This window comes from Maylandia zebra, linkage group LG16, assembly GCF_041146795.1.
Source record: "Maylandia zebra isolate NMK-2024a linkage group LG16, Mzebra_GT3a, whole genome shotgun sequence".
In the NCBI taxonomy this organism is placed as follows: domain Eukaryota; kingdom Metazoa; phylum Chordata; class Actinopteri; order Cichliformes; family Cichlidae; genus Maylandia; species Maylandia zebra.
Window position 1 is genome coordinate 20,851,035 of NC_135182.1, and position 22,435 is coordinate 20,873,469.

General features: G+C 40.0%; 2 protein-coding genes across 3 annotated transcripts; one reads left to right on the plus strand and one right to left on the minus strand.

Moving 5' to 3' along the window:
- On the plus strand, positions 1-15,003 carry tlk1a (tousled-like kinase 1a). Of its 2 annotated transcripts, none has more exons than XM_012920912.5 (22): positions 1-123; positions 5,208-5,329; positions 5,421-5,492; positions 5,871-5,909; positions 6,354-6,429; positions 6,545-6,588; positions 6,826-6,921; positions 7,014-7,100; positions 7,192-7,284; positions 7,434-7,544; positions 7,642-7,778; positions 8,155-8,343; positions 8,535-8,601; positions 9,767-9,864; positions 11,240-11,321; positions 11,401-11,492; positions 11,591-11,680; positions 11,767-11,936; positions 12,065-12,200; positions 13,517-13,628; positions 13,704-13,811; positions 13,897-15,003. In XM_012920912.5, the coding sequence occupies exons 2-22, from the start codon at positions 5,213-5,215 to the stop codon at positions 14,065-14,067; spliced, it is 2,187 nt and encodes a 728-aa protein (XP_012776366.1). In that variant the 5' UTR covers positions 1-123; positions 5,208-5,212; the 3' UTR covers positions 14,068-15,003. The 2 variants fall into 2 exon arrangements, with proteins under 2 accessions (XP_012776366.1, XP_004557772.1); XM_004557715.6 differs by lacking the exon at positions 1-123 and adding an exon at positions 261-400.
- A 205-nt stretch (positions 15,004-15,208) lies between these two features.
- On the minus strand, positions 15,209-22,435 carry LOC101477661 (Golgi reassembly-stacking protein 2). Its single transcript, XM_023152996.3, has 10 exons — positions 22,214-22,435; positions 20,631-20,711; positions 20,353-20,556; positions 20,167-20,253; positions 19,944-20,074; positions 18,734-18,866; positions 18,513-18,642; positions 18,228-18,311; positions 17,976-18,089; positions 15,209-15,941 (listed from the first exon to the last, which is right to left on the minus strand). Exons 1-10 carry the CDS (start codon positions 22,400-22,402, stop codon positions 15,733-15,735), a joined length of 1,362 nt encoding a protein of 453 aa, XP_023008764.1. The 5' UTR covers positions 22,403-22,435; the 3' UTR covers positions 15,209-15,732.

A 22,435-nucleotide genomic window follows, 5' to 3' on the forward strand; every position in this document is an offset into this window, starting at 1 on the left:
GGGGGGGAAATGTTTCGCCCTCGCGATAAGAATTTTGCACACGATGCGTGACGTTTCATAGCCAACCACTTGAAGACGGAGAGGTGGGCCCGGAGCCCGGACTCGCTACTGAGGTGTGAAGAGGTTTGTGTCCTTAAAACACAATAATTAGACATTTTCACCTACTGGCAGTCACCGTGCCCTTCTAAAGTCACACAGGGCACGCCAGTCGGTCAGTTTTTCAGTCAGTGTTAAAGCTTACCCATGTGCGCTGCAGCACCTACACACGAAAAGTAGCTTGATGAGTATCCAAAGTAGTGGAAGTTTGGAGGGGACGCCATCTTTGGTCCCAGCTCTCCACGTCCCCAACACGGACTGTGTTTTCAGCTACATACCACGGCAGTGGTGAAGGTCCAGAAAGGTATCGTGAAACATTTTAAGCCGCACGTCTTTTCTACTTGTTCGTGTTGTTCTTTTTGTGCATATAGAAGGGAAATTCTATTAAAATGACCGAGCAAATCTTGGTGGCGAAATCTGCTCGCTAGCTAACGTTACTCTAACGCGTCAGCTCCAAAGTCCATTGAACCTGTTTGGCTAGCTACTAGCACCGAAGACACAGGACCGTCTTTCTGTGCCCAGGCCAGTGCAGTAACCTTAAGACTAGTGCAATGGCGATTAAGCTTTGTTTTGAGCAGAAATGTAACTGTGGTAGTCGATGCATCCTCCATTAAGCATGCTGCCTGTTTAAGAGCACACATTAGCCAGGTTACCGATAATCATGTGCAAATGGAGATAATCAAGCAAATTCTAGTAATGCTTAGTGGATTGGCAGCAGCCAGTGCAAAGGTGTGCATCGCATCGTTAGCAATCCTTTGTGTGTTAACTGCTGTTTTCCTTCCATCAGTGTCCACATCATCTACATGTGTAAGTGGTGTTGTTTGTCATCTTTACGGTACACAGGGGTCTTGCATCGGCTTTTATCCTGGAAGTATTTGTGGTCTGTAACTAAAGCTAATGCACTGGATGCTTGGTAGCCTTGCTTGACCTTAGCTTTTCACTCTAAGTAATACTCAGTGTTTGTGTAGAGATGACAAGCAAAACTGAAGGAGAACTTATGGCTGGGCTATGCAGCATGCCAATCATAACGCCATAAAATACATCTGTAGTTGGCACTTAATGTTAATATTGCTTCCTGGACGTTAGTTTTCATTGGCTGTTGTAATGATGGAGGACTTTACCCAGCCTAGGACACCGATGAATCTCCCCACTTCGTTTTGTAAACACAGATTGACATAAATTAGTAATAGCTGACTACATGAGAATGAGACTATAATTTATTTTGTTCATTTTGTTTTCAAGTTTTCAATGAATGGACTCAGACTGTAATGGCCTGTTCATCTAATGTCAGTTTTTTTTTTTTTTGGTTTTTTTTTGGTTTTTTAAAACGACTTTCCAAATGTCTGCCATAAACAGGTGGTCAGCTTGTCTGCTGAGCAGCATGGAGTTAAAACACATCCACACCATGAGCTGTAAGGGTTCAACCGCTAGCTCCCGCAGGGGCTTGAATATAGATAATATTTATGCTCTGAGGCCTTCATGTTTGAAACAAAAGCAAATCCTTGAGAAACAATACGCAGCTCATGTGTATTTATGACGTGAAACTGGCATAAACATTTGGGGAGATGTGGTTATGGATCCGTCTCAGCAAAACCAAGTCATAAAAATGCAAAAGTATTGGTTGATCGTCTACAACATTGGACATTTCAGAGCTTATGCAGAAATGATAATCATCACTGAACGTAGAAGCCAGTTATTCCCTGCATGTGTTAGATTTTCTAATTAAGCGGTAGTGAGGTGAAAATGGTGCTAATCATTTGAATGAGTTGAAAATGAAGCCGATGTATTAAGGCGCATGCGATATTTAGTTACTATATACAGTGTTGTGTAAAATCAAAGGGCTTCTTTTTTTGCTTATTTTTCCACACATGTTTCAAATCACCCAAAAAAAATGGGTAAAGGTAACCCAATTAAAAACAAAATGCAGTTTTTAAATGATTACATTTTTTAAGGGGGAAAAAATGATCCAAATCTGCCTGGTTTGTTAATCACAGTTAATTTATTATTTAACTTTGGTTCTTTGGTTCTGTTTAATTTTGATAGCCACACCCATATCTGATTACTACCAGACCTGTTGAATCAAGAAATTGCTTAAAAACAACCTGTCTGACGAAATGAATTGGGCTGAAAGATCTCATCTAAAAGACACTTAAGAACAGGAGAGAAACAAAGTCGTTGACATCTATCAGTATGGAAAGGGTTATAAAACCATTTCTAAGGCTTTGGGACTCCAGCAAACCATGGTCAGAGCCATGAAAACCTGGAACAGTGGTGAACCTTCCCAGAAGTGGCCACCTACCAAAATTACTCCAACACCGTATCGACTTATCCAGGAGGTCACAAAAGCACCCAGAATAATATCTGAAGAACTGCAGGCCTCACCTGCCTCAGTTAAGGTCAGAGTTTGATTTGATTTAACAACAGGAAAGCGACTGGGCAAATAAGGCATCCATGGGAGAGCTCCAAGGTGAAAATCACTGCTCACCAAAATGAACACAAAGGCTCATCTAATGTTTGTCAAAAATTTCTTTGGGCTGCTTCAGGACCTGGATGACTTGGCATAATTGATAGAACTATGAAATCCAGAAAATCCTGAAGGGGAATGTCCAACCATCAGATTGAATGGGTTAAAACAAAACACACAAATAAAATCAAGGTTTTGGAGCGGCCTGAAAGTCAAAGTCTGGAGATGGTTTGGCATGACCTTAAACAGGCCGTCAGTGCTAGAAACCATCCTGTGTGGCTGAATTAAAACAATTCTGCAAAGAAGATAATAAATGTGAAAGACTCATTGCCAGTTATCACAAATGCTCAATTGCAGTTCTTGCTTATTAGGTTTAGTGGACAATTACTTTTTCACACATGGTGAGGGTTTGGATACCTTTTTTTTTTCTCTCTCTCTCTCGCTCTTTCCCTTAATAAATTAAGTCACTGTTTAAAGACTGCTTGGTACAGATAGTTTTCACAGTGCTATTTATAGAGGAAAAAAGCAAATATAGGGGGGGGAAAAGCAAATATTCTCCATAAGGTTATTTTATTTTTTTTTGCTCTTAAATTGATAAAGCTGCCACATGCAGAAAAACATGGTTAGCTGTGTTAGGTACGTGACCTGCAGTAAATGATTTCTCGAGCAGAATTTAATTGGGAAATTACAGATCCACAAACATGACAATGTTAGGAAGAAACATGTGCGGGTTGCCTAATTTTTATTTATTTATTTATTTTTTAATAAGGTATTTCTCAGTAAAAAACAAAAAAACAAGGTCTATCGGGTGGTTGCAAAGGGTAGTTAACATTATCAGATTCATGACGGTTTGACCTTTTTATTAAGTCTTAATCAAGAGGTTAGGGCAAAGTAGTGATTATAATAAGCTAAGCAGATGCATCAGTGTAATCATTGTTATTTTATATCTTGCTTGCAGAGCATAAATATGACAGTATTATGCACGTATTGATCAAATTTCAGTGAGGCAAATGCTGATTGTGGCTTACAGTTCCATGGCTTCTGTGGTACTAGACTTGATGCATAGCACCACAAATACTTCACTAAGTGTAACTATCGATCACAATATAGTGTTAGTAAATGTAAATTAGAAGACTACATTAATAACAGGTCTCTTTTCAGCTTAAATGTGTTACTGAATACACATAAAGATAGCAAATACATCAGTTAAAAGTTTTCAGATAGAATTTGCCTAAAGCGATCACCGTGGTGGTTATTTAAAAAAGGTAACGGACGCTTCTCTGTGGAGGTGTTGATAGCATGCTGGAAGTAAAAATATCCTAGCCTGGTTAATTCTTAAAAGTAGCTATTGACTTTTCAGAAAATTAAAGTATAACAGCACGTTGGAGCTGTTTTTGTGAATGACACGATTGGTAAAGAAGGGATTTTAATTAACGACAGGACACGTGATTCTTTTTACGTTAGACACACTTCTTTTTTTGTGTGCTTATCTGGGAAATGGCTTCATGTCAGTATCGTTTGGCGAGCCAGCTGTATTCTGTCTGTTACAACCCATTTGTTAAGTTGCTTTGTGTTTGCAGATGTATTGCAAATCATACCATAATAGGAGACAGGGTTTGGTTTGAGAGGATGTAATAAATTACTTTTTGTTTAGCTGTGTGCGCAAACTGTTATGTGAAGTCCTCAGGGTCTAAATGAAGTGCAGATTCAGTCCTGAGATCATTGAAGATTTTATTTTTCATGTGAAACTGTGTGGTTTAATTTGTATTTGTTATCTGGGATAATCAGGGCAATCACGTTTGAATTGTAACTATTTTTTCTTTCACTCCGTTTAGAGAGACTTTTTTTTTTTCTGTAGGTTTCTTCTTGCACTGCTGAAATATTTTAAGCAAAAGTACGTGTATTTTGGTTTCAGTGGTTTGTAATACATATCCTCCAACAATTCATGTCGCTGAATGCTACAAGATGACTTTTTATCCTCGATCTTTAGTTCACATTTATAATCCTAGCTGGTATAATTTTAAACATATTCAGTGCGTTCTTGTCTTTCCTACTCTTAAATGGATTTTGAAAATCCCTACCTACTGTACTAAGCTTGGATGCAGTGCCAAACCTCCATAACCCTTTCAAAATGGTTGTCTCATTACAGCACAGATTTAGTGAGCAGGCACCTCTGAGTCTGCAGCAACACCAAAGCCCATGGTGCTCCTGCATCATTCCCGCAGGAGCGCTGTGAGCAGCATTGCCTAGCATTTGAAATGTTGCCCTTGGATTCTCATGATTTAAAGAAAAAAAACAAAACAGAAAATTTCTGAATGTGGCCTCTGCATTTGGAGAATATAACGCGTTCTTTTGAATATTTTTGTTATTTAAGTATTAGGCTTTTACCTGTAGAGTTGGTGTAACCATAATCACAACTAGCTTATCTCTTCAGTACTTGATGAATAAATATAGCAAAACCTGCCTTGGGGATGCCACTAGGGAGCGGGCAGAAATTTGGTCTCGGCCTACATTCTGATCTAGACTCAAATCTCATAAGCTTACTGCTGCTGTGTCATTTGCCCACTCGAGTGGGCAGTAAATGGGTTCAATTAAGCTGATCGTTGAATAACGGAGACACACTGTGATTTGTTGCTAATCCTCCCAGGCACCATGGAGGAGCTGCACAGCCTGGACCCCCGGAGACAGGAGCTGCTGGAGGCTCGTTTTATGGGCGGAGTCAGCGGCAGCACAGGGGGCAGCACTGGCAGCGCAAGCGGGGGAACCAAAGTGAGTCAGAAATGAGGACGTATTTATTTATTGTTTAAGTGTTTCCTATTGTAGTGTTGACTCGGTTATTAATTGTCTCTCTTTATTTCAGGGCTTGACCAATAATGAATGTTCAAATCACAGTTTTGGGAGTCTAGGATCTTCAAGTGACAAGGAGTCGGAGGTAAATATCTTTAATCCTATGTGGGAGCTACTCTGATCACATTTACACTGTCCAGATTAATCATGCTTGACACAAGTGTTTGTGTTCTTTGCACGCTAATCTTAAGCATTCCATTATTATATAACCTTTATTCTGGAAATGATACCAATATTTCCAGTATCAATATTGTTAAATTAAACAATATATTTTTAATGTAGTCTTGAACTGTCATTTACTTGCATACTGGTGGTTATTTTATACTATTAATTAATAATTTTTTAAATAAAGATTTTATTTAATAATGAAGTACACTTGCAATAAATGCTTTTCACTGTTAGTCTGGTCACTTATTATCCATGGGTAATAAGTTTTGGTCTAAAGCTTTCCTTGTCATTATAGGGGTCTGATGTGAAAAGAGGGAGCTCTCCTGCTTATTCGGTGGGTAATTTATCAGATCTGAAAACGAATATTTTGCATTTAAAGGCTGGAGATTTGTCTGGTCAACACTGGTGTTTGCAGTGATCCCTCTAGGTTCAACATGACCGAAACAATGCTATTTATTTATATTTTTCAAAAGACCAATATTTATAATGGAAATATTTTTCAGATATTAGGAAAGTACTTTTATTATTCCAGAACTTGTTGCATTTCTTGACTGTTGTTAACCTGGACTATTGGGGACTTAAAAAAAAAGGCCGTTACAGCTCCAAACATCTATTGTAATATTACTTATTCTGTATATAAAGCATGAATATCTATAAATACCCATTGGAAACAAAAAGCTATCACTATATAGAGAATACAGCAGCAGTTCAGGTTCAGAGTGTCCGTTGTGCAGTAATCATACTGTAAAATTATACCAAATTAAATTTAATGTTTCAGACCCCAGAGAAGAAACAGACTGAAACAACTAGAGGCAGAAAAAGGAAACCTGAGATCCAGTCAGAGAGCAGCCAAGGTAAGTGTTGTTCTGTTATACCGGTTATAATTATTTTACTCCTGTTGTTTGTGTTATTCCAATAAAATATGTTTGATAAATCACAACACTCATCCCTGCTTTCTCTTGATTTTAGGAAAATCAACTGTGCGGGGACCCAAAATAAGTGATTATTTCGATGTAAGTTTTGTGTCAGATATTTCATATATGAAGTATGAACAGTATACTTCATGGCACTATAGATGAATATATAGTGCCCAGAAAATAATGTGTGCTATATCAGCCTGTTGAAGATCTGAGGCGTAATCCATTTCCTGTCTGTAACCACATTACAGTAAAATAAAAGGACCCACTGGCTGTCTACTGTTACCAGATCTTAGGCAGCGGTGCTACTTATCCTCTCTTTTCATCTTGTAGTTCCAGGGAGGAAATGGGTCCAGTCCTGTCAGAGGTCCCCCACCAGTGATTCGTTCGCCCCAGAATTCACATTCCCACTCGACTCAGGGCACTTCTGTAAGCTGTGATAATAACAAAATAACTCTTTTGTAGCTCACCATAGTGTTGACCTGTTTTTAAATAAAATATCATCACTCTCTGTGTTCTAGGTTAGACAAAATAGCTCATCTCCTACTAGTCTGTCTTTTGGGGACCATATGGCACATCCAAAGCAACTAGCAGTCAAATTTGTTCAGGTGAGGAGGTTGTAACCAAAGCCTTTCTGCATTCACTCTTAAAACATGTTTGATATGACAAGTGTTTAACTCCTTTTGTTTTTCACTCCAGACTGACCTGACAGTGTTAAAATTGGCTGCCCTTGAAAGCACCAAGAATCTAGACCTTGAGAAGAAGGAGGGCAGGATAGATGACCTGTTAAGGGTAAGAGGGACATCTTACTGTTTTATTGACTGAACAAGTTTAAAAACAAGGTGGATAAAACTTCCCAGAGTTCAGTTTTATAGTAAATGTGTTTAGTAAAGCATTTTGTTTCTATGTCTGCTTATCCAGTGTCATTTTCTGCTTCACAGGCAAACTGTGATCTCAGGAGACAGATAGATGAACAGCAAAAGTTACTTGAGAAATACAAGGAACGCTTGAATAAGTGCATCACCATGAGCAAGAAGTTACTTATAGAAAAGGTAAACAAGCGTTTTTTCTGTAGCCTGCGTTATTAAAATCAGGAATGTTTGTGTGGCTGTGAACCTGCATGCTGTATTTTATGTTGTTGTTGTTCAGAGCACCCAGGAGAAGCAGGCCTGTCGGGAGAAGAGCATGCAGGATAGACTACGTTTAGGCCACTTTACTACAGTGAGACATGGGGCCTCATTCACAGAGCAGTGGACAGATGGCTATGCCTTCCAAAACCTTGTCAAGTGAGAAGCTTTTAAATTGTTTATCTCCCATTTATTTATTAAGCTTTGCATATTTTAAGTTTAGCTCTCCACGTACACCTTAAAGCTGCACATTACATGCACATTTAATTCCCCTGCTACTGAAAAGTTGGGGGTTGTAAGCTCAGCTCCAAGGCTTCATTTCCTAGGACAGCTGCCACGTCACTTCTTAACATTATTCGCTTAAGAGTAGATTTAACCTCATGTTGTCAAAACAGACTTAGTATTTTTAGTATAATTTCACTGAGTTTTGCATTGCAGCCTTCATCTGCAGTATTTCCATCGTCAGATTCAAGTTGAAAATTCTAAAATGTAGTTGTACCTCTAAAATTAACAGCTTTAATATGTCCTTCGGCAGGCAGCAGGAGTGGATAAACCAACAGAGAGAAGACATTGAGAGGCAGAGGAAACTTCTTGCCAAGAGGAAACCTCCATCTTCCAACAACTCCCAAACACCAACCACAAACTCTGAGCCAAAGCAACGGAAAACCAAGGCGGTGAATGGAGCAGAAAACGATCCCTTTCTAAAACCCAGCCTACCTCAGCTGTAAGTCCACACCCTTGTGTATGTGTTGTGTAGGATCCTTTTCCCCCGTGTTTTGCTTTATTACCTCATGTTTACCAGGAAAGCAGATTTTAACAGCATGTAGCACAGTATTAACTGAAAGTGTTAAACTTAAGACGCACTGTTAAATTAGGCTCATGCTTTGTTTCTATATGCTTTCTTATCCTTGAAAGGCTGACATTAGCAGAGTACCATGAACAGGAAGAGATCTTCAAACTGCGACTTGGACATCTGAAAAAGGTTTGTGGAAATATGAAGCCTGGTAAACAGAATTGTGACGTTTTGTTTGATTGTTCAATCAAGTTAATATAGTTCAGAGTGCCTGACAGATAATTGACAAAGTAAAAGAACAAAATAAATATGCAACAGTAAGAAATTTAAACAGACAAAACATTAATGGCCTAAAAGTAGGATGAATCAATTAAAAAAGATAAAATATTAATAAAAATGTAGATTATAATGGAATAAAATGTATGACAAAAGGCAAAAAATAGAAAAATTGAACATTGCAGTGCTGGGTTTTAGGTCCGATGTCTTCCTTTTTGAGTGCTATACACTTAAACGCATGGCCCTTATTGCTTAGTAACACCCCCTTTGGTGAGAGTGGTTACTTTTAAAAGCCACCTAAATACTTGTTTGAGGAACTTGTTTCCTTCTTCCTGCAAAAGGGTTCTAGTTTTGTCAGATTCTTGGGCTATCTTGCATTCACTGCTCTTTTTAGGTATGACTACAGATTTTTGATGAGGTTTAGGCAGGGGAACTGCGTGGGGCCGAGGCATAACTGTTAGCGTGCACCTCTCAATGTGGCCAACTGTACCGAGCCTTCCATGAACATCCAATTTGAGCAGATGTGGCTGTACAGCAGAGGCATAGCCTTCTCCTACTTTTTGGGCTATGGCTGCATATTTTTGGGCTAAAGGTTGACTTGGTATATTCATAAACCTTTGAAATTTGCATCACCTGACCTTTCCCAGTGGTTGTAAACAAGCCTTAGAAATTGCAATGACCGACGTCTTTGTAAAAGGGGTAAAAAATGCTAATGCTATTTAAAATAACAATAAAGAACTGTAACTTTGACTTTTTAAATCTGTTCATCTATTTAGATTTTAGCTTGTGGCCAAACTTTCTGCATTTATCTCTTCCACCTTTTTCCTCAGTTTCCTGATTGAAAATCCTGTTCCATTAGTAAAGATTGTGCAAAGAATATAAGGTCAATTTACTCATTGTTTTCATGGGAAAAAAGCTTCACTGAAAAGCCCTAACGGACTCTGCACCAAGTCAGATGTTAATATTTAATTGCGAGCTCGTCATGTGTATGAGTGGGTTTTGATGAACTCTCCTTGTAGTCAGTGCTCTGAAGTTCCTTCTGTGCATTTGTGTGTTTGTGTGTTTGAATCATTTATAGGAAGAAGCTGAGATCCAGGCAGAGCTCGAGCGTCTGGAGAGAGTGCGCAACCTTCACATTCGGGAACTGAAGAGAATAAATAACGAAGACAGCTCACAGTGAGTCTAAATCACTTTCCTTGACATTTGCTGCATTGACATTGGAACACGATGTACAAGCAAGGCTACAGTCCTCGTCCACAGTCGAATAATAAAGGGTTGTATTATGTGAAATTAAGCTTCTCGTCGTGTGTTGTGAGACCCACAAAATGAGGGCGGGAAGCCCATCTCTTTTTGTCTGTTCCTTTCTCTGTCACATTCAGTGTGTCTGAACTTGCTGTTCTGATTTATAGACCATTGTGGTGTCAGAATGGGTTAACGCCACCCCCCACCCCACCCCAGCTGGCAAACGGATTCATCCTCTTGAATTCTGAATGAACAGCTCAGTCTGCCATTATTTCCCTGCTAGATCCATGTCTGCTAACTCAGAGATGCATTAGCTATGAGCAAACCGAACAAAATGTCTGTTCTGTGTTTGCTCCTGCAGCCCATAAGTCTTTATGTACTCCAGTATCCGGGGGGAATGAAGACCCAGTGGATTACTTGTATTTGCAATGTCCTTAGAGTAATAGCAAGTGTCCTGTCGTTGGCACATCAAGCTGCTAAATATGGTTGGCAGTATTACATTAATTCTGATTGTATTCACACAGACTACAGCTGCGTTAAAAGTGAAATTAAAAATTATGGGAGCTTTGAGACCGAAAATTAAATTAGAGGTTGCTGTTTTGTGCTTCGGTTTATTGATCACATCAGATTTCTCTCTCCTTATATTGTGTGCTTGCCTGCACTTTACTGAAGAACTTGCTATATAAAAATAAAGGGATTATCACGTATTTATTTTTTGCTTCTTTTGAGAGTGATTGGATTTTGAAATGTGACTGAAATGTTTTCATAAAATCTGCACGTTAACATCTAAACAGTGTTTGAGCAGCTAAAATTTGGACTTTTATAACCAAAACATCTTACTTGTCTTACACAGACGGCCATAGCTAAAATGAGAAGGTGCTAGAAGCAACAGAATTTCTTTGTTTTTTTCCCCCCTCATTTATTCATGTCTGTATATCAGCTATAATGCAGTATGCTGCTCCTTTATCTCACTCGCTGAACTCTACTGTAAACCGTCGTGTGCAGCAGTTCATGATTACACCTGTAGTCAGAAAAATGACCTCTTAAAACGTTGCAGAAGCTGGGTGAAATTATTTATCTGTGCAGTATTTGGAGCTGAAATTTGACACTTTCAACTGTTATGCAAGACTTGCCGTTAAGTTTTTAATAAGCAGCATAATGTGACTCTTTGCTCGTCTTTGTAGTACTGAACCTAAAATAAATTGATCTAGCAAAGCTAATTTTTTATTAATTTGTGATTCACATAGGTCCAAATTTTAATTTTACTCCTCCCTCCTTTTATTATTATTATTTTTTCTCCAATCTAAAGATTTAAAGATCACCCAACGTTGAATGAAAGATACCTGCTCCTGCATCTTCTAGGCAGAGGAGGCTTTAGTGAAGTTTACAAGGTAAGTCATTAAACATGGAAAAATACTCTCAATAAGTGTTGCTGTGCAGGTTTATTCTAACTGTCACTGTGTCGTTCAGGCTTTTGACTTGATTGAACAACGATACGCTGCTGTGAAAATCCACCAACTTAACAAAAACTGGAGAGAAGAAAAAAAAGAGAACTATCACAAGTATGTTAGTCTGTGTGAATATGTTTGTATTATAAGGGAGCACAGCACCTTCCTGCTTTGGTTGCTAATGGTATGATAAATATCATCCTTTTCTACAGGCATGCATGTCGAGAGTACAGAATACACAAGGAGTTGGACCATCCCAGGATTGTGAAACTTTATGATTACTTCTCACTGGACACAGACACGTCAGTCACTCTGCACATTTTATAGCATGTGAAAGGTGTCAAAAAAATGCACTAAGTAATTCTTACTTAATTTATCCGTCCAACAGGTTTTGCACCGTTATGGAGTACTGCGAGGGCAACGACCTGGATTTCTACTTGAAGCAGCATAAATTAATGTCTGAGAAGGAGGCACGGTCCATAGTCATGCAGATTGTAAATGCACTAAAATACCTGAATGAAATCAAACCTCCCATCATCCATTATGACCTTAAACCAGGTAAACACCCCCTTCTGAACAACGGATCAGTCTTAAACAGTTTCCCCCCCTGGAATTAATAAAGTATTCTGATTCTGATTGAGCGTGATTACTGCTGTAGTGCTGACCTAATGTGTTTTGATTTGAAGGTAATATCTTGTTGGTGGATGGCACAGCCTGTGGGGAAATTAAAATCACTGACTTTGGTCTTTCCAAAATTATGGATGATGACAACTACGGCGTAGATGGGATGGACCTGACATCACAGGGTGCAGGAACCTACTGGTGAGAAGAAATGCTCCTAAATCACATTCAGACATTTAAAATTGTCTTTAAATGTTGATTGATGATTACTGAAAAGTAGCAGTAACATATTATAGGCGTACTTCTTTATAAACAAAGATCCCGCATTTAGTTTTGTGCTCTTGTGAAAGTGTCAAAAGCTGTTTGTGAAGTAGACGCTTACATTGAGTGTTTAACATCGTTACAGTCCTGAAACGCCTTAAATGTCGATGATGGTCCTGGTGGAACCAAGTTTAAGAGTGCGTTAAGTGCTTTTAAGTACTCATTTTCAGTTCTCTCCTTGTAACTCACATTTTTAGAGGAATACTTTTGTGTCAGCTTCTTCATACCAGTCATTGAATTGCTCAAGCATAAAGGCATTAACTCCTGGGATAAATGTTGAATTCGGTGTCTTTCAGTGGCAGTGTTGTGTCAACGCATTAAGAGATAATTCTGTTGGCTATTAACAAAGAGAATAGAGCTATATTTTAGCTGTAGCTGAAAACTTGGCATATTTTGACATGCTGTGTAGAGCATCCTTTGAGGAAACTGGACAAAACGCTACAGGTTAGCCATCAGGATGAAATCCTCGGAACCAGTGTCAGACTGTATGCTTGCGCAATGGGTCCTGGGCTCTTCCTGGTGCGTGACAATGACCGGCCTCATGTGGCGAGAGTATGCAGCCAGTTCCTGGAAAATGAAGGAACCGATACCACTGGCTGGTTTTCACACTTGCCAGACCTAAATCTAATAGAACACCTCTAGGACATTGTTTCCATCCATCCAACACCACCAGGTTGCATCTCATACTGTCCAGGAGCTCAGTGATGCCCTGGTCCAGATCTGGGAGGATATTCCCCAGGATAGCATCCCATTAGGAGCATCCCCGACTTTGCCAGACATGCATACAAGCACATAGGACCATACAAACTACGGAGTGTCATTTTGAGTTGTGATGTGTGATGAAATTTTGGACTAGCCTGCTGCATCGGTTTTTCACTTTGATTTTGGGCTGTCTTTGAATTCTCTGTATTGTTAATAATTTTCATTTCCATCAAAGGATGTGGCGTCCTTTTGTTCCTAACATATTACCCAGTTCATATCAGTATAGATACCTGGCATGATTTTATTTATTTCAGCAAGGTATAATGGAAAGAAAAAAGTAGCATAAAATAGGCACCCATTTGTAGTAACAGTACTATTACTACTACTATTTGTAGTTGTAGTAATCTATAAGTAACTTAAAATTGTAAAAACGGTACTGACCATAAATGTGTGTGCCAATCTTGTCCTTTGATTTATGCATATTGTGACATCAGGTACTTGCCTCCTGAGTGTTTTGTGGTTGGTAAAGAACCTCCAAAGATCTCCAACAAGGTGGATGTGTGGTCTGTGGGTGTCATCTTTTTCCAGTGTCTGTATGGAAGGAAGGTAAGGACGATGGCTGGTCTTCTAGCAGTGTTTATGTTAATTTATGCCTGATGATAAAGTTGTCCTTCTTTCCAGCCTTTTGGCCACAATCAGTCACAACAAGATATCCTGCAGGAGAACACCATACTCAAAGCTACCGACGTTCAGTTCCCTGTGAAGCCAGTTTCCAGTAACGAAGCAAAGGTAGCAGAACTTGCACACGGTTGCTGTCTTAAATATCATCACACATTATGACTTGTTAATTTTGAATACATTCTTCAACTTTCAGGCTTTCATACGGCGGTGCCTGGCATACAGGAAGGAGGACCGGATCGACGTTCACCAGCTGGGAAGTGACCCCTACTTGCTCCCTCACATCCGGAGATCAAGCTCCTCTGGAAATCTGCAAATGAGTGCTGCGGTCTCAAGTCCAGCCTCCTCCAGCAACATCTCATATTGACAATTTTGAATTGTGACAAAAAAACAAAAATGCGCATAAAAATTTAAAACTTGATGACTGAAGTTGCACCTGCAGAGCTCTTCAGAGGCTTGGGCTCGTAAGAGGAGGAACAGCCAGCGATGGAAGGAACGGGCTCAGGTGGGGGGCATCACCTGGCCTCCTCTGACCTGTGCCAGGCTTCTACTTGTTTACCAGGGCTTGATCAGTTGGAGGGACAGTAAAGGGACGGGTAAAGGACATGGGTAAATGGATCTCGTTGAAGGTCTAACAAAAAAAAAAAGCACTGAAACTGACTACATACCTTGAAGAAAATGTGACTGGACACTCGGTTCGGATCTTGCTGATGGACATGGCCTTAAAGGGCTGAAGGGAGACTTTGGCAGGCCACCATTTAGATTAAATAATGTGGTCCTGCCAGGGTGCAAATGATTCAGCTGCTAGAAGTTAATTTACTGTGAGAAGACAGTCATTGTTAAGTAGAACTACAAAGATTTCACCATTGATTGGGTAATTGTTTTGGTTATGTTTTTTGTTTTTCCACAAATTTTAGGCTTTAATTTGAGTTACTTAGCCATGAGAATGTAATGTGTAGCATACAAGTGGCAACTAGTGTCATGTAGATTGGGGCAGCATACTTACGTTTAATGCACAAAATAACCAAATGTAGAAAAATTAAATTGTATTAAAAAAAAAACCCTATGCAGGAATATTAACAGATAAATTGGAAACTGTATATGCTGTACAGGTGAATTTTCAAATTTTGAGCTGCAGCAGTAATGTGTACAAAGAGTTCAAATTTTTCCCAATTTAAGAGTAGTTTCCTGGAGTGGTTTCATTTTGCTGCTTTGTTGCTCTTACTTTTCAAGGGCTTTATGTTCCACTTCGGGTACAAATTGTACAGTTCTGCTAAGAGTGAATAAATACCAGGAAACTTTTTTTCTCCCCATTGATCTTAGTGCACATAATCCACTCTCATTGCATCTATAAAAAGATAATTTAGTGCTTATTCACTGTAAATTTTCAGGTGTGCTCTACCTACCATTATGTCTGTGATTATACTGACACCCTCTGGTTATGTTTAGTATTACATTACATACTAGGATGCAGGTAAGATTCACAACAGATGAGAAAAACCAGAGGCTAACATTGAGAAAATACATCAGTTTAATCAAGGTAACAATATTTCACTTTACAAATAATTTCATACAATACAAGAAAACAATGTCTGCAATCCTGCAGCCAGCAAGCCTTGTTTTCTAATGGAAGATCCCCAGTAGTATAAGTTATAGTTGAGCCCTCCCGTTAAGTAGTGTAATCCTTGAAGATGCGAAGATGCTGATTTGCACAATTTGAATAACCCATGTTCCATATTTTAAAAAGAATTTAAATGTCCTCTATTACAGAACAACTTAAACTCCAAAATGCTCTCAAAGTTCCTTTAACTGCCTTCAGACGCAGGGCTTTTCTTCTGACACACCATTTCCAGGACAAACTGGATGCCCTGCATTTAATACCAGTTCCATTCTTGCAGCCGAGCTCGCACAACAATCCTGATGGTCTGTTTGCACGTGGAATTTGTCAGCCGAGTGCTGGGGTGAATGGTCAGATTACACTGTGTAAAGACTCTACAGAGAGCATGCCAACATCTTCAATTTTTGCTTTCTGTTAAGATGAGTCTGCAGACATTGTAATATTTATTGATCCAGAGGTGGTCACTGATGGGGAGTTGGGGGTTTTGGCATGAAAACTGTTCATTAGCATAGTGGAAGCAGGCGAAGTACTGGCAAAGACTGGGGGTGAAACAAAGTTGGATAGGGGAGGAGTTGCACTGGGGGCAGCACCCGGCAGGTAAATTGCTGAAAGAGGTGGAAGACCTGCAGAAGATGACACAAAACCCTTCAGTTAGCAAAATTGTAATTTTACTTTAACAACATTAGCTCTTGGACACTACACTTCTACTTTTCCTGCCTGGAGACGACACTCAGTATTAAAGAAAAGGCTCAGACGGTGTTTGCTTCCATTTCAACCAATCCTGGAAAGATGCCTTTGTAAAGCACTTTCAATGAGGTGTGAGTCAGAATCCAGTTTCTGTGCAACAATGCATTTGAATATTAAAGGTAAGTTACTCTTCCACAACTTTAGTTTAAATATAAACACTAAGCAAATTTCACATGATTTAAAATGATCGACTTAGTAATTGGTTTAACCCTTTCACCCTTGGACGCCTACCAGGGGTAACCCTTTTCTGAACCAAACACTTTCGGTCATTTCAGGTTTGCTTCCAAAAACGAAATTTCTTTGTGTGCATCAAAAGTTAGTGAGGGTGATTTCTGCCTTGGTTGTCAAACCACATCTTAATGGATATATACTGTGGTGTCAACTCATCATTAAGGATACAGGGTGGTTATCAGATGTCATCTTTATGATAAGGGGATTGATTCTCAGTAAATCTTGAGAATAACTTTGAGTTCGGTATCTTGTCCAAGGATACTATGGCTTACAGATCGAGCCACCAACCTTCAGATTAGTTGATGATCTGCTACACTGATCTGCAGCTATCCCTTTATAAGGTAAAAGAGTTAAAGGTCCTTTAGACTGCAGTTGCAAACATGTGGATGGGAGGAAAAGTAAAGGAAATGTTTGACCCTTCCAGTTATGGATTCTAGTATGCCACGGGGGACAATTAAAAAGATTGATCACGATGGTAGTAGACTCTTCTATGATGACATTATCCATCTACATGGCTCAAGGGGTCAATAACATGCTTATGGAAATGATAACAATGAGAATTGTATCCTCACATTTCAAACTAATTGGACACCTCGGGGAGATTTTTAATTGACTTTAGTTCTCTCTATCATGAGTCCCAAATGAGGGAATATCTTTTGGAAGAATAGTATTCTAAAGACTAAACATTCAATGCAAAGACTAGTTGAAGCTTTTCTAGGAGGATGTCTTATACCCACACTATACTCAGTTTTACTTTTGTCATCTGTCAAGTCTCAAGAACATTTTGGCTAGTTCGAAACAGTTTACACAGGGGTCAGAGGTGAAGCTGGTTGTCTGCCAATCAGATGTTTGGTGGCTCGATCCCTGGCTCTTTCAATCCACTTGTCAGTTTATCCTTGGGCAAGATACTGAATCCAGACTTGACCCTGATGCTGTGTTTGAATGTTATAACCACGTAGACATAGATAACCCACATTTAATAACCAATTAATCAGAGGATCCAGTAAAATGACATAATACACTAGTCAACATGACACATCTGAAGTATGTGTCAAAGCCTAGAGGAAAAATATGAATGGACACAAACAATGGAGGCAAAAATAGAAATGTTTACAGAACTGTAAAAGAAGAAAACCTGTTTTTCTTTTTTTAAATACTTGTTTCCTCTTCCAACCGTTAGAATTTACCAGGTTGAACTGTTGGATACATCTTTGCACAATGTCTCTGTCACTTAACTGTGTTATGAAAAGATCATGTCAAGACTAGAAATGGGAGAAGGAGTGATGTTAATAAGTCAAACCTGTTCCAGAATTTTCAAGGACACTTAAAAGTCAGTCAATCTAAATCCTATAGCCAAGTTTCACTAAATCGCTGCTATCTCAATATTAAAAATAAACCCTTAAACATTTGTTTCTATAAACAAATGTTGGGAACACCAAAAACAGCGAGCCTGCCATCACACTTTTAAAAGCTAAAATGTTACTAAGCTGGGCGTGTTCCATCAAAGTCACTCAGTAGTAATAAACTGTATTTAGCTGGACTATTCTCAGCTGCCTGTGGTCGTTACACTGTACGTCTTTACAATACATTTCTAATTTGCATTGGATAGTAAGAAAGCAAAATATCAGCGTTAGCCTTTACATCCGAACCCAAGCATGCTTGACAGAACACATTTATACCTGCGGGCTGTATTCCAACTCCCGGTGGCAATGCATGACTCACATCTGGCAATGAGACATTTAGGTTTGGTAGATTAGGAAAAGGTGAAAGACCTCCAGGTAGGGGCATTACGCCTATGCAACAAAAAGAAAAGGGAGAAAAAATAGACAGGTGTAGCAGACTCGCATCATGGATCATAAAGTATGAATTTTACAGACTGTACTTGGCACAAAAACTGGGGAGCTATGAACACCCAATGTAATTTAACCAACCTGGTAGCGTTGGAGCAGGACTGACAGACAGTGGAACAGTTTGTGAGAGGGGTACTTGGTTGTGCAGCGGGACAGCAGGAACTCCTGAAATTATATAATCATATGTTTTATTACATGAGAAAGCAACAACAAGGAGGAGATATTATAGGTTTCTAAATGCCTTTAACTCTTGTTGTTCTGTTATTCCACTTAGGTTTCATTTGAACTACTAATTAATTTCCGTGAGATTTCATCCTCAGATCAGCTCAAATTGTAAATGCTAAAGAGTCAGAGAGGACAGTGTACCTGTATGACTGCTCAGGACCGATGTTGGGTTTGAGCTGACGGACAAGCTAGCGAGACCTTGCTCCAATCCCGTCGAAGCAGAAGACGACACAGCAATTGGAACAGTTGGAACGACGGCAGAGAGGTGGACCTGGTAACCAACAGTGTTTTGTACATTTTAACAAAAGCTGGAAGCCAGACAGCATCAAAATGAAACTCAGTTATTAAAGATGCCAACTTACCTCTGTGAAGCCATCTTTTGGTGAAGGAGGTGGTTCGTAATGAGTCTGTACTGGTAAACTGATCTTCTTACCCTCAGCAAATGGCAGGGTAGGTATCCTGTGCAGGTAACCGTAGCCAATCCCACAGCCTAGACTGCATGGCAGAAATAGAGCAATACTGTGAAGGGGCAGCATCAGAAACATTGTAAAAGAAAAACCTGACACTCAAATTACAGTAGAACTTTTTCAACAATCAAACCCACTGAAACTCAAGATACACCTAAACGTAGGGGTATCATTTTTCTTGGTGGAATGATTCATAACTTTCTACATGTGTAGCAGAAGTATACTCCATCACTTTCTTAGTACTGGGTTGAACCCACTTCTGCCATTATAATTGCCTTAAATCTTCATGGCACAGATTCAAAAAAAAGCACTGAAAACATTCCTCAGACACTCTGCTCCATATTAACATGATAGCACCAAACAGTTGCTGTAGATTTGCTGCATAACCATGATGAGAATCTCCCGTTCCACCACTTTGGATTGAGCTCTGAAACTCTGGAGGTCATTTAAGTGCGGGGAACTCATTGTCATGTTCAAGAAACCAGTTTAAGATGATGTGAGCTTTGTTACGTGTCACAGAGGATGGGTAGACTTACAGGGATGGATATGGTCAACAACGACAGGCCATAGCATTAACGGAAAAAAAAAAAAAGGTTCGTTGGTACTTAAAGTGTGCCAAACGGCAGGATGAATCCATGCTTTTGTGTTGTTTACACCAAGTTTTGACCCTATCATCTGAATGTTGCAGCAGAACTGACTCAATAATGGGAATCTTTTTCAAATCCTATAGTGTCTAATGTCTAAAGAGTTTGTGTTCTTAGCTTATTTGAGTTATTGATGCCTTGCTATCAGCTTGAAGCAGGCTGACCATTCTCCTCTGACCTCTGACATCAACAGAAGTTTCAGAAATACTCATTAGCCCATCTGGCACCAACAACCACACTAACAAAGGCAGCATATGGCTTTGCATTCAGCACTTATATATCAAACACAGTTTTTAAATCCAGAAATGAAAATAAAAACATAGCCTAGAACAAATTCTGCACTTAAATAAACTAGCAGGATTGACTGTAAACTCCTCTCTTACGTAATATCAAGAAAGCTCACAGATTTTAACCAGCAACAGAAACTGTGTGGATCATTTTTTTTTTAGTGACTGTCATACCTGCCTTCTCCACCCCAGTCAGAGTTTGGGGTGATGACCACCTCGCGGCAGTTGTCTGCGTCTGTGTTGTAAACGTAGAGCTTTAGCTCCTTCCCTTCATGTGTTTCAATGAGGGAAAACAGATCTTCGCTCTGCTTAAAAACCACAAAAATACACATCAGGTTAACTTGTTCCTGGTTTAATTCCTGCATTAAAAAATAAAAATAAAATCTTAAGCAGGCACCTCAGTCATGGCGGTGTCCACTCCTATAATGTAGTCTGCATGCGGCCTCAAACCTGCCAGGGATGCAGGAGAATTCGGCTCCACTTCCTGGACTCAAAAACATGCAGCTATCAACACATGAGATCACAGAAATAAATAAGAACACCCCCCCAAAAAAAGCAGCCTCAGACAGAACCTAACACTCACCAAGACATGCCAAACATTTTCATTGGCTCCCTCGAAGCTGCAGAAGCGAATGCTGACTCCCAGAAGCCCCTGGCCGCCCCACATGTTGCTGGGCGTGACCGTCGTCTCCCGCACTGCCAGCGTCTTGCTGCTATACAACAACATCTTGACGGGCTTCTCCACGTTCATCTTCAGCAGCTCTTTCAGGGTGTCATTGTCCCTGTTCTGTAAAGAAACCAGTATATCCAAATGATTCCTAGGAATATCCGTGACTAACACTGACCTAACCGGAAACTCACCAGCCGAGTGTCGCAGATTGAGATGATAAAATCAAAGAATGGCTCCAGTCCCGCACGGCGACCGGGAGAATTCTCTTGCACCTACAGATTAGAAGGCGGTCAGAAGGTTTTCAAGTAAAGCAGGTTAATGCCAGTCTTTTAAATATCTGCACACAGGTCCTTGTCACAAAGGACGAGCAGCATTCAATGAAAACCTGTACATCTCTGTTTTGGCAAACACTCCTGTGTAGTTTAACATTCCTCTCACTGGTTTAAGACTAGTGTGTCAAGTGAGGTTTCCAAGAAGACTCATTAGTCTCCTTCTTGGAAACTAGCCTTAACTGGTTATTTTACTCCTTCTCACGTACAAAGTCTTGAATCTTCAGGGCATATTGTCTTTTAAGGACCTCATATTACCATAATAACCTAACAGAGCACTTCACTCTCAGATGGCTGGGTTACTTCTGATACCAAAAGTTTCCAAAGTAGAATAGGAGGCCAAGCCTTCAGGTATCAGGCCGCTCTCTTTCTTTTCACGGTTTGGATTTAAGAGACAGGCATCCTCTCTACATTTAACATTAGCTTCAAACTGGCCTTTTTTTGATAAAACCACTAAAACCATCCCTTTGCTATGCCGCTATAGGTTCAGGGCTGGTGTGGGACTGCCTGTGATGCACTCTTTCTTATCTCCACTCCCCAGGTGTTTATTTTCCTTCCTCCCTTTCTTAGTATCCTTCCCACCATCATCTAGGTACGCCTAGAGCTGATCACCTGTTTGTTGGGGCAAGTGTTTTTATGAGTTGTTGTTGTCTTATTGCAACTTCGTGTCCCTGAATTGTATTTAAAGTATCTTTTTAAGAATTTTTAAAGGCTTTTCTAAAACAAACTGAGCTAATGACCCACTGTGAATGAATTATGTTCAAAGTGATCCTTTTTTCTTAATGATCCTTGATCAGTGGGTCTGATTGGACACAGATCTTTGAAGCACAAAATGCAAACATTTAGCATTTTACTTTTAGTGTGGCCCATTTTCCCTGCGTGTAATCTGGTGATGAAACTCTTTAAAAGCTTGGACTGACTGGTGGAGTATAACGTTTTCAAATGAAAACAGTCACACACACCCATTTCCATAAATCACGTATAGCAGCCACACCGGTTATTCTGGCATCATCCAGTCTGCTGGGGAGTGAGGGGACATCTGCTGATTGTCTCACAAACTGCACGTCTGAATGACAATTAACCGTGTCCAGTTTCTAATATGGATATATATCATTTAAACAGTGTAGACCGAGAGGCTATTAGCAAGCTCACACATCAGCGGTTGGTGCTAGAGAGTGGGCGTAGCAGGAGCTTCCATTCAAAGGCGGGGACAGCTAGCCGTTTACAATAAAGACTAACGAGCTATGTGAAGAGATTTCTGGGTGTGTCTGAGTCCTCCTCGGGGTCTGTGTCAAACACAAGTCTCTACTAGCATCAGCATTTAGCCAGTAGTAGAGGTCGCTTCCTCTAAAGGAAAAATAACCCTTCTATCCTATCGTTAGCTGCTCCTCCGCGGGCTAACAGGAGGTCACAGTCCGTACGTCCACATTAAAATGTTCTCTTACCCTGAGGACGTGGTATCCCTCTTTGCCTCCACCTGGTATCTCGACGCTCGGAGAGCCTCCCATGCTTCCCCGAGTGCGACAGTCAGGGTGGGACTGACACCTGTGCTGGTTAGTTAGGTGATTAGTTAGCAGGCGGCTCGGATCATGCCGCGTTTCCTGTGGCTTTGGTTTCCCAGGACTTCCGCTCATGAGGATGATGATGATAGTGAAGAGGAGGAGGAG

Coding starts and splice junctions, on each gene's coding strand:
- LOC101477661 (XM_023152996.3), bottom strand. CDS start 22,402: ATGAGCGGAAGTCCTGGGAAACCAAAGCCACAGGAAACGCGGCATGAT. Junction 20,254..20,352: donor AAAATGTTTGGCATGTCTTG/GTGAGTGTTAGG, acceptor TTTTGAGTCCAG/GAAGTGGAGCCGAATTCTCC. Junction 18,643..18,733: donor CAAAAGATGGCTTCACAGAG/GTAAGTTGGCAT, acceptor GTTGGTTACCAG/GTCCACCTCTCTGCCGTCGT.
- tlk1a (XM_012920912.5), top strand. CDS start 5,213: ATGGAGGAGCTGCACAGCCTGGACCCCCGGAGACAGGAGCTGCTGGAG. Junction 8,344..8,534: donor AAACCCAGCCTACCTCAGCT/GTAAGTCCACAC, acceptor TATCCTTGAAAG/GCTGACATTAGCAGAGTACC. Junction 13,629..13,703: donor AGTGTCTGTATGGAAGGAAG/GTAAGGACGATG, acceptor CCTTCTTTCCAG/CCTTTTGGCCACAATCAGTC.